At 40.5% G+C, this 11,560-nt stretch overlaps 1 protein-coding gene across 2 annotated transcripts; it reads right to left on the bottom strand.

Moving 5' to 3' along the window:
- Positions 1–5,554: 5,554 nt before the first annotated feature.
- LOC135581979 (20 kDa chaperonin, chloroplastic-like) lies at positions 5,555–10,340 on the bottom strand. 2 transcript variants are annotated; one of them, XM_065087083.1, is made up of 6 exons: positions 10,272–10,340; positions 9,715–9,932; positions 7,891–8,070; positions 7,152–7,307; positions 6,888–6,965; positions 5,555–5,899 (listed from the first exon to the last, which is right to left on the bottom strand). In XM_065087083.1, the coding sequence occupies exons 2-6, from the start codon at positions 9,904–9,906 to the stop codon at positions 5,723–5,725; spliced, it is 783 nt and encodes a 260-aa protein (XP_064943155.1). In that variant the 5' UTR covers positions 9,907–9,932; positions 10,272–10,340; the 3' UTR covers positions 5,555–5,722. The 2 variants fall into 2 exon arrangements, with proteins under 2 accessions (XP_064943155.1, XP_064943159.1); XM_065087087.1 differs by having other exon boundaries at positions 10,242–10,304.
- Positions 10,341–11,560: the final 1,220 nt, after the last annotated feature.

Consider the following 11,560-nt stretch of genomic DNA (forward strand, 5'->3'; position numbering starts at 1 on the left):
CCTTCATTCTGACGAAGCAAACTCATCTTGCATGGTGCTAAAGACGAAGGGAGCTTATGGGAACATGCACCTTATCTCGGAAAAGTATTTGATGGAGGAACTAAGGTGACTCAATTTGCGGAGGCGAAGTTGGGTTTAGAAGGCCTTGGCACAGGGTAAGAGGACGCGGAGGCAGGTACTCTTGAAGAATATGCCATAGTATTGCCATTCAAGTTGCCATGAAGGAAGCGGTGTGCAGCGAAAATTGTGCTGGTAGGGGCAGAGGCCCAGGATCCAGACAATAGTGCACTAATTGCAGCGAAGTCGGGGGACTTCGCGAGCTACTAGGCGACGGACTGTCCTAGAGCGGTGCTTCATCTAGGTGTGACCCAAGAGTGGGTGGATAAAGGTTGATTACTAAAGGAGCAAACAAAATTGAAGGTGGAAGAGACCCTGCGATGTATTGGCAGAGGCCACACATGGAGGGATCACAATTCGAGTTCATCCCACAAGGATCATAATGCAATAGAGATGTCACCAGGAGGCGACATGGTGCAGCAGATCGTGGTGGAATAGTTTGTGACAATGCAATACACACGACATAGTCCCGTGAGGGACTAGATCATATGGAGGTATGATCGGGAGCTATTGGAAGCTCAAATTCGGTGAATAACATGACGGCAAGAAGGGCTATGGATTCAAGGAATGAAGGCCATGGTACCACAGAGGTGGGTCTTCCGTGCGTGTATCGAATTTTGCATCGGATGAAAGTCTTGGTCATCAGCATATGGGGGCTGTGTTCCACCAAGGGAAAAGTTCGAATGCAAGTACTAGTGAGTCCCATGGGAGGGACTTGATCATGCAGAGGTATGATCGAAGCAGCTAGAGAGTTGGACTGCTCCAGAGCCCATATTCACTTAAGGGAGCCCGGCAAGTCAGAGGACAAGATCGAGTAAGCGAACGTTGCTACCAAGGAAGCTAAGGAGAACAGAATCGGTGCAAACCCTATAATGCAATGGCAGAGACCATGCATGGGAGTTGCAGTCTGTCTTTCCATTGACCAAAGGGAGCTGCTTGGAGAACACAGAGGTGTTGAAGTAGGGGATCGAAAGGGGCAAAGAAGCGACGATGAGTCCAAAGGGACTTAGCTACCCAAAATCAAGCATCGGTTAGAATGGAGGTAGACTCAAAGGAGTGCCATAAAGATATATCTACTAATCATGAAGAAAAAGGATGCAGATGCGAGGCGACGGATAGTAGGGCCATGGGCATGGCAGCGCCATGGTACCGCGGAGGTAGGACTTTCGTGAAAGTCATTGATCCCTTACTCTCATGGAGGAAGAGCGCTTGGTTGTGAAAGGGGCCGAGGAGGTGGAGCATGCAGAGGCAAACTCCAAGTACTGAGACAAGGCTGAAGGGCAGAGGCCAAGGAACTTTGTAAGTCCGGTGTCAACGAGCTTCTCATCAAGATAGCTGAAAGTGAAGGACTTTGGGTCATGCAAGAGTGCACGACCAACGAACGAAGCAAGCAATACACGGTGTTGTACCTTTGCTACTCAGTAGAGTGGGCAGTAGGGTTGATGGAGAAGACGGTACAATCCCAGAGGCGACCAAATCTATTAAAGAATTACTCTAAGTTTGGGTGAAAACTTCTTGCATTCCAGAAGTTTGATGGTATTGAGAATGTGAATCACAGTAGCTAACTCAACGCAAGGAGTGCAAACACTTCAAGTGCTTCAGAAGTGTGAGCAAAGAGCAGGCGAAGGCCAGTAACCAGCTCGATGCATGGAGTACAACCTCGAGGAGGCGGACGAAGTCAAGTAACCTTTGCCTTCTCAACCCTTAAGAGAATGGGCGAAACCGAGTACCCCAATTCTCTTATCTATCCAGCAGAGGAGCTCTGCATAGGTTTAAAGACCCTTTAAAGATAATGGAAGACAATAGTTGTCAAATCCTCACCAATGGTGATCAGTGCTACTGAGAGTAGATTGTCCGCTTCATTTCCCAATGAAATGCCAATCGAAAGCAGAAGTGATGCGAACCTACTTGGAAGTGACAACTAAGTGAAAGAAGAGTCAATGGGCAAATTTTGTGGAGGAAGGACCTAAAACCTCAAAAGTTTGCTAGACGATGCTCGTTAAAACTCCAACAAGCATCCACCCAGTTCAAGCAGCATGAGGCATTTGAAACTAGCACTGTAAGGATGGTCTTTTCCTGCATCTGGAGGATCCGCAGGAACCAATAGGGATTAACACAACTCAGCCAACCCCATACTAGAGTCAGAGTCATTGGCGAGTTGAAGCAGCATGGCAAATCAAATGTTCGACTACTCAAAAATAGCAGCGAAGAGCAGTTGGGAGCTAGGAGGTGCATTGCAGCTAAAGCAGAAGACTGAAGACTCAATAAAGGCAAGGAGTTGCAGTGTCGGCAAAGGCTTCGACGAGGACATCGAAGGAATAAGTGGGAGAGAATATCACGGACAAACTTCTAAACAGGATGTTTGATGTAATGCTTATATATGTCCATGTCTTTTGGTATGTTCATACTTTGCCTAGCATATAGAGGGACAGCCAAGGCTTAATAGTCCTATTTTAGTTGGATTTGGTGGTTGCTTTAGGCTTGTAAATAAAGGTTGTGTCATGTGGACACTTGTGAGAGATTCTCAGTCTGTAATGGACCATTTTGACCCTTTTGTCACGGACTTAGTTGGTTTTGCCTAAGTCATGCAGCACCCTTGCATGTCCGTCCGCAAAGGTCAGCCTCCCCGAAGCCTCCCATGGTCCCTTAGGACCCACAAAAGAGAAAATGGGTTAGAGAGAACGCCTCACTCAAGATCCACAAGCAAACATTCCAGGAAACACTTCATAGACAATGCAAATTACAAACAGACTTTACAAGCTATGAATAGTTGCACAACAAAAGGTCAAAATGGTCCATTACAGACCGAGGATCTCTTACATGAGTCCACATGACACAACCTTTTATTTACAAGCCTAAAGCGGCCACCAACCTAACTAAAATGAGACTATTAGGCCTTTGGTCATCCCTCTACATGTTGTGTAGAGCATGAATATACCAAAAGATACGGACATACATAAGCATTACATCAAACATCCTATTTCGAAGTTTGTCCGTGACACTTTGTTGTGTAACTGTTCAGAGCTTATAAAGTCTGTTTGTAATTTGCATTGTCTATGAAGTGTTTTGGGAAATGTTTGCTTGTGGATCCCGAATGAGACATTTTCTCTAACTCGTTCTCTCTTTTGTGGGTCTTAAGGGACCGTGGGAGGCTTCGGGGAGGCTGACCTTTGTGGGCGAACACCCAAGGGTGCCGCACGACTTAGGCAAAACCAACTAAGTCTGTGACATGACGGTACCATCGCCTGTGCTGCGTGGTACCACCGCCTGCAGCACTAATATTGGGCGATACCATCGCCTAGGTTGGTGGTACCACTGCTTGGGAGACATGTTTAGGCGGTACCACCACCTGACATTGTCTTGGAGACTATGTTTGGGTGGTATCATCGCCCAAACTAGCGGTACCACCACCTGACATAGTCTCGGAGATTGTGCCACCGACGGTTTCACCTGTTGGGTCATTGATTGGGCTTTTCACTTGGCCCAATATAACCTAAACTTAGGTCCAATTGGCCTCTAATTGAGTTGTCCCAATTCCAACCCAATTACACCTAAAACCTATTTCGATCTAGACAATTATTATAAAGCTAAATCAAATGTTGTCCGGCATGTTATTGATTCATTAGTGCTTCATTTGAATCTTTGGCACATCGTCCTCTCTTGCGGCCTATTACCCAATCGGCTAGTTGACCTCCGCAACTTTAATTTCTTCGGTGTAATTTTCGCTCTTCTTGACCCGATACCCGAACCTATGGCCTGAAGCCTTCTGCCAATATGTCGATTGATCCTCCGGCTCGATGTCCAATCTTTTGACATGTTCCACTCCAACCCAATATGATTCATCCTACTTTAATTGTCTCTCTCTGATCAAAGTTTTCTATATCCCTCAAAATGCAGATAGATTTTATCATCAAAATTCAAGATTTAACATCAGACTTAAGTTTTTACATGTATCAAAGCAAAAGATACATCTTTATTAATATTTCATGTGTTGGATTAAGTCGTCTACTACCTTAAGTGAGAATATAGATGAAGATCATTTCTCATCTACTAACTTCCAACTTTTAGGTATAAAAAAATTTAAGAGATCCAGAGATGAGTCGGAGAATGACAAAGCAACACCAGTGCTTTGAAGAGTGGACATTAAGGAGATCACCATGATTGCACTCATCGTAATGTCGGATGGGCTCTTCGAAGAGTTGCTTAATAACATTCGATTCTTGTGTATCACCCAAGGAGTGGAAGTTGCATGAGCATTTATGTAGTTTACCTGCGTTCGAAACATCTTATTCGGGAGTACAACTTAGCAATCGAAGCGCAGACTTGATATCAAACATGACACCAATAGGGATCTTGCACCACATATTTTATTAGCGGAAGATCCATGACAACTAAAAATATAAATTTAGATCGTATCTATCGACTGCCGTTAATGCATATTTGCGTTGCCTACATAGAGCTAACCATGGTTCAAGTTCGAGTTTATTTATCTCAAAGTCAGATGTTAAGAGATAAGCAGGTTCGATTGGAGATCACAAAAGTAAGTGGAGGGTGGGCCCAATAATCGTAACACAGGGTTTGGAGTATCAACGAGCTCTTCTTGGTGAGTTAGTGTATTTGAGACTTTTATAAAGGGCTTCTATGTCATATGTCAATCGAATTAATAAGAAACTTAAGAGTCAAGCAGCAAAGGCAAAACAATGGTTGACACCCATAAAATAGGGTTTTGGATATCGTTCCTTATTTGAGAACTCTAAACGTTCATAAATTTCAAGATTTTTTTTAGACCTTTTGAATATTGCGTTGAACCCTCTTACTCGAATATTTAGAATATCTTCTTTCTTCTCTTTAAGCGATCATAAGTTCGATCATTCCATACTCAAAACCCTATATGCTAAGTCAATACTTTTTGCATCTACACAAATACCCTAGATGGAGGGCTTTGATTACTTTTCCATCCTTTTTCTCATTAAAATATTTCTTTTGTGGAAGATCTCTAATGTTAAACTCATGATCGAGACCAAGTCTTTCTTTCATGGAAGATCTCTTAACGTTAAAACTCATGACATTATTTTGATTTTGATGTTATTTATGTGTCCTCTGTGGGGGAGTGTTGTAATGTTAGTATTATTCCGACGATGACTCAATGTTAAAGATGTCTAATATTAAACTCATGACATTATCTTGATTTTGACGTTATTTACGTGACCTCCATGGGGGAGTGTCGATGACTCGATGTTAAAAACGTTTGCTTTTGATCCTTAGTGTTCTTCCTTACAACCAAAGTGGATGTAAGGTCCACGTCAAACAACCCCAAAGTGACTGCCGTCGATGGAGGCTGATGGTTTCCTTCCAACCCATGAATCGATCAGCAACGTGATGAATATAAAGCTCTTGTTTCCATTAACCCTCGAGGCCATACACCATGGATGCCACATGACAAATCAAGCACTAAGATCCATTGGACTGAAAAGTGTCTTCTTTTGTTACAACAACAGAAATCTCAGAACTTAAAATTGAGCAAACCATTAATGTCATCACAAAAATCATGCACGGGTCTCTCTTCCTAGTCGTCTAAATCCTCGGGCTAGCAAAGAAAGAGAGCTCAAGAGAGAACTGCCATCACATCAGATGCTCTCAGAGCAATATAGAGGGAGCCATCAGCACTCTTAAACTCATTTCCAGCATACTTGGAGTACAACACCGTGCTGCCAGGGGTGATCGTCGTCGAAGGCTTCCTGTTCCCCTCCTCATCCAGGGGACCAGGGCCGACCGCAATAACCTGTCACAAGGTGCAATCAGGAACAGGTATAAATTTCTACTCGAAGAGCAACAAACAAGATCAAGCTTCTGACCTAGCCTAAGTTGCAATGATGAACAGGTATAAATTTCTACTCTAAACCATGATGCGATATCACTACTGAGCAGGTTCATGTAACACCCTAATTAATCCCACATCACTACTGAGCAGGTTCATGTAACACCCTAATTAACACTCTAAACCATGATGGATAAAATTAAGATTGATTTATAAAAATCTAATGAGTATATCACTATCAATTTCAGCTTAAGTATTTTGATCAATAATTTAGATTTAGATCAAACAAAATTGATGGATCAGTTAACCCATCAAACCCGGGTCGTGATATTTGGTATCGGAGTCAAACTTGTATTGGGATATGATAAGAGGCTTGAGTAGGAAAAGGTTACATGTGGATGGAGTCGAAAGAACTCGGTAGAACCACCACTGGGCTACGCCTCATCAGACTTAGGCGGAGTCAGAGGACTCATCAAGACGTCCAGCTTTATGAACATTAGATGATGCTGGTTGTCGGGTTAATAGAGACCCTAGGAACATCAAGGCAGGACGTCGACTATTGGCAGACTGCAGATTGCATCAAGGTTTGTTTAATGAAACTGATTCTCTACTGATGTGGGAGATTATTGTTGAAGATAAAACTCCTCCATGGCAAAAAAGTTATAATATTGTTGCTGACATTAAATATCTTAGAGGCCTTTTCAAATGTCTCATTGATATTGGGGAGAAAACCTTGCAGCAAACTGGACTGCAATTTAGGATAGGATAATTAGACCAGATATATTTCTGCAGGAGGTCTATCCTACTTCCGTTGCTTATGTCTAGGTCAGACTCATAGAATTTTAAAATCTTAATAGAGTTTTGTTTTTGGAAAAAAAAAAAAAAGAAACCTATAGGCATCATTGCTAGAGACAAGGAGTCGAAATAAAAAATAAAGAGATCAGATTTTCACCGTTCCAATGGAGGGCTTCTCCTTGCTCGCTTCTGTCAAGAGCAAACCACCAGCTGTCTTCTCCTCAGCTTCTGCAACCTGAGGCAATAGAAAAACAAGACGTTTCCTCTGTGAGTTATACATACTGTCAAATCAGAGCAGGTTTCAGAAGACAAACAACTACAAAAAGGCATCGGAAATTTCAAGTACTTCATATTTGATTCAACTGGTCAACCAAAAGCTTAGTTGTTTCAACATGAAAATGTAAAAGCTTGGAAGTCAAACCTTTATTAGAACACGGTCATTTAAGGGTTTCAGATCCTTGACATCATCAGCTTCAAGAATACCGACAATATCATCCTCCTTCAGGATGACGTGATTGGATCCATTGAATTCCAATTCTGTGCCAGCATACTTGGAGTATACTACTTGTGATCCCGTCTACATGCAACAAAGATTCTTCACATCAGAAATTTACCACATTTTTCACGTCAAAGTACATATCATTAGTATTTAATGTGAATATTAATAATGAAAACGTTAGCAAGTTGAATGTTACATTTAGCTTACAAGCTTGATGCATAGTACAAGAAGCTTTGGATACATAACTGTCCACTGGGCAAGGTTAATCAAGCACATGTTCAACAACAATTTAGCAAGAGTGATGTCAACGGAGTACACCAAACCACTTAATTACTTATCCTTCTAATTTTCTTTCACTTGAATTTTCAACTGTGATATTTTACCCATATTGATGTCCAATTAATAGAAAAAATGGAAGATAGCTGAACAGTTTTTTTTTTCCCCACACAAGATAAATGGTGGAGGATGGATTCAAGCCCAAAACCTTGTGATAAACTGTCAAGGTCTTTACCAACTAAGCTAACTAATACCGTTGTATAGTTGAACAGTATGCCTATGTATTAATTGTCAAGATCAAATTAACAGACATAGACTCAAATAGAGAGATGAAACTTAACTAAATATTAATTTGTACAGACTCTATTAGAGAGACGAAACAAACCTGAATACCAATTTGCACTTTGTCATCGCCAATGGTCCTTCCATCTCCAACAGCAACTACCTCACCAGCTTGAGGCTTTGACTGAGCAGTTGTGGGCAGCAATATCCCACCAACAGTCACCTCCTCAGATGTATTGATCTTAACTAGCACCCTATCACCCAGAGGCTTGACAGAAATGTACTGAGCAAAAACTAACAGAAGTATATCAACATAATATATAACAGACAATGCATACAACAGAAAACAAGCATTTTTAGGATCAGGATCTGTGCATGATATCAACATATGTGGTCCAATGAATCCTTAATTTATAGTAATATTATATTCCTCAAAAACTACTACTTGATATAATAAATAAGGGATTAATGGAAACAAGTATCAAATGCACATAAAAATGACTTCGTAGAAGTAATATAGAAGGTTGGGGTGTTCAAATCACACCTAAAAACCAAACTGGAACTGAACCGAACCTAAACCAAACCAATCTTGAACCAGTTCAGTCTAAACCGGTTCATCTTTGATTTTGAAGATCGTAGATGTTTCCAATTCGAGAGGACACTTTTTTTGGTTCGGTTAATCAGTAGACCGAACCGAACTGATTTTAATTTCAAAAATGTTAGCCAGATTGAGTTCATAGCCTTAAGTGCTTAACAGGTTCACACCAGCTCAAAGGCCCAAGGCACAGTATAAATGTGCATTCTTGTCCATTTGTCCTCTTTTCCTCACCTTAATCATTGTTAATGCGACATGAAGATATCACATTTTCATAGGTGCTAGATATTAAATTTTTTAGAATGTTTAGGATGACAATTGTGATAGAAACCTTTTGCTAATGTCGGATCAATTAGACCAAGATTTTGGTTGGATTTAATTAAATTGAACTGATTCATTTGAAAAATATTTTTTTTAAAATTACTTAAAATTAAGAATCGATTAACCGGTTAACCAAACAAGATTAACCGGTTATGAACCAATTAAGTTAGGTAGGTCTGAACTGATTCCGGTTCGGTTCAACCTAACCCCTCTCTAATTCGGTTCAACCGAGCTGAACTGTTCCAATTCGGTTCAACCCATAACGGGTTTAATTCGAACCAGTTTGAACACCCCTTGTAGAAGGAAGTGTAAAATTGGTGACATAATTTATTTCCTGAAAGAAAATTACATGATTATCAGACAATTTTAATAAACAAGGCTCCTGCTAATGCAAGGAGTGGGGAAAGTCAATAGACGCAATTGCAAGGAAACAAAACTAATAAATATCCCTTCATATATATTTATATATATATATGTATATATATGTATATGTATGTATATATGTATGTATATATATGTATATATATGTATATATATGTATATATGTATGTATATATATACATATATATATGTATATACATATATATATGTATATATATACATACATATATACATACATACATATATATATATATACATACATATATATATACATACATAAATATATATATATATATATTAAAATGAAGTTTTGAATATAGTTCACTAATTCCATTCACAAACAGCTATATACCATAACAGATAGCCCTTTAGAACAGATGAAATCTATCCATTATGCAACACCAGATTTTTGCCAAATCAAGAAACTATGGACTTCCAAGGAAAATTTGAAAGCATTTTAGGTCAGCACATAATGAATCTATGGACTTCCAAGAGTTACTCAAGTTAAAATATACCAGCTCGCAATTTCCATGTGACCAAAGATCAGATATTTTAGCAAATGAGTATAACCTAACTAGTGAGGCACATCAAGAATGGTGCTTAACTAAGCAACACAATCTAAAACTGCACCTTGGGAGCAACAACCGTGGCGGCCTTCACGACATGACCCCGAAAACCCCTTCGTTCAAGTGCAACTCCGCAAGCTCCAATTGAGGAAGGAAGCCTGAATGGGAACGGAGAGAGACGGAGCCCATGGAAGGACGGCAAAGACCTTCTGGCGACGGCAGGGTTTCCAGTCCCAGCAAGCTGCAGCGACGCCATGGATTCGCTGCTGATTTGACGAAAACCTAAAATGATTCATCCCCATAAAAACGGTTTAAAGATCGAAACTTAACTCTAATTTAGGACCAAAAAAACCACAAAATCCTGGAAACGGGGATAAATTTGAGCACATAAAACAGGAAATCATATAAAAAGGTAAGAGAATTTGGCATAAGCCGCACTCGGTAAATCAACGAACGCCTAGTATACGGTAAAAATGATATCTTGCTCGAATTCTGGACGAAGAAAGTATGAAAACTCGTAATGCAAGCATATAAAATGCGAGAATAACGAAAAAGAAGGGAACTTTGCCTAATGCACCAGTAAAAGCTTACTCGAAACAGCGAAGATAAACGAATTTATACCTTCAGCTTCCTCCTTCGTAACAGGACGACTGCAGAAGAAGAAGATGAACCCTAGAGAGTTGAGACAGACGCGTCATCCCTTTAACGAAGGATTGGGATTGTGCTGTTCTCTCAGCACTTTTTAACAAAAGTACATCCACGGTTAAACCCGACAAATATGATGTCACGCGTTGGTTTATTATTGGAGCTTCTTTACCCTTAAATGTTTCAAAGGGACATCACATCTTAAAGCGGTCAGTTGGCCTAGTGAAGCATAGATGGTCCTAGAACGCCGTATTGGTTTCCGGAACGAACCGGACCTGAGTTGATTGGAGCTCGTCCAACTTGAGTTACAATTTGTCCGAATCCGAGTTGGAACCTGATTCGAGTCTCGTATGGATTAAAGCGTATCCAAATCTAACAGTACGACCCACTGTGTGGTAAGAATGCCTGCCTAATCTAAAAAAATAAAAAATAAAAGCAGCCTAATCTTAAGGAGTTGAATTGATTCTGATTTTTCTTTAATGCTATGCTTTGTGCCCCTCCAGTTGCATTTCTTGAATCAAACATGCTAACAATCCATGATTAATTGAAAAATAGATGTTTTTCAAATGAGCATTCCAGCCATGAAGATTCTTGTGATTATTAATAGTATGTAGCCTCTTATTGTTTTGGCAAAAAGATAAAAAGAAACTAATAATAGGTCAATCCAAGCTCAATTTGGGTCTCCAGCATTTTAAGCCTATAAAAGCCTCATTGTCACTATCGACCTTTGACTGTTTGATTGTCGCTAAGCTCATCAAGCAAAAGTGTCGAGCACCGTTCCCCCTCGACATCTCCTTAATGTCTTTGTATTAATGGTTGACAGTAAGTCATCCTCATTAATGTTTTTGTCTGGATCGTTCGAGACTTAGGTATAAAAACTACACCTCTATCTAAGCACAAGAGAGTGTGAGGGGAGAAACAAGTAATAGTCTCTCTACTCTCTCATTTACATAGTTTATACTATTATTTTCCTCCCCCTTTATCTTGCGCTGACTTAAGCATCGGAGAGGTCAAGCCTAGAAGCCTCCAGCATAAAATTGTTGTGTAGGATTACCAGTGGCCAAGAGACGACCTTGCTGCCAGGAGATGACTATGTAGCAACGGAGACTCTCGTTCCTCTACTTGACCCCTTTATTCCAAAGCTAGATCACCCCGGTGAACCGTCCCCCAATGGACCTCCATCACTGGTCCGCCATGTCAGCACCCCACGTTAGTGAGAATGAGACAAAAGGATGAGCCTGCTACTAGTCATAGGTGTCTTGTAA

This window comes from Musa acuminata, chromosome BXJ1-2 (genome assembly GCF_036884655.1).
Source record: "Musa acuminata AAA Group cultivar baxijiao chromosome BXJ1-2, Cavendish_Baxijiao_AAA, whole genome shotgun sequence".
Classification (NCBI taxonomy): domain Eukaryota; kingdom Viridiplantae; phylum Streptophyta; class Magnoliopsida; order Zingiberales; family Musaceae; genus Musa; species Musa acuminata.

Excerpts from the sequence above, each read along its gene's own strand:
- LOC135581979 (XM_065087083.1), bottom strand. The coding sequence starts at position 9,906 with ATGGCGTCGCTGCAGCTTGCTGGGACTGGAAACCCTGCCGTCGCCAGA. Across the intron at positions 8,071-9,714 it reads CCACGGTTGTTGCTCCCAAG|TACATTTCTGTCAAGCCTCT; the intron begins GTGCAGTTTTAG and ends GTTTTTGCTCAG. Across the intron at positions 6,966-7,151 it reads ATGACCGTGTTCTAATAAAG|GTTGCAGAAGCTGAGGAGAA; the intron begins GTTTGACTTCCA and ends CTATTGCCTCAG.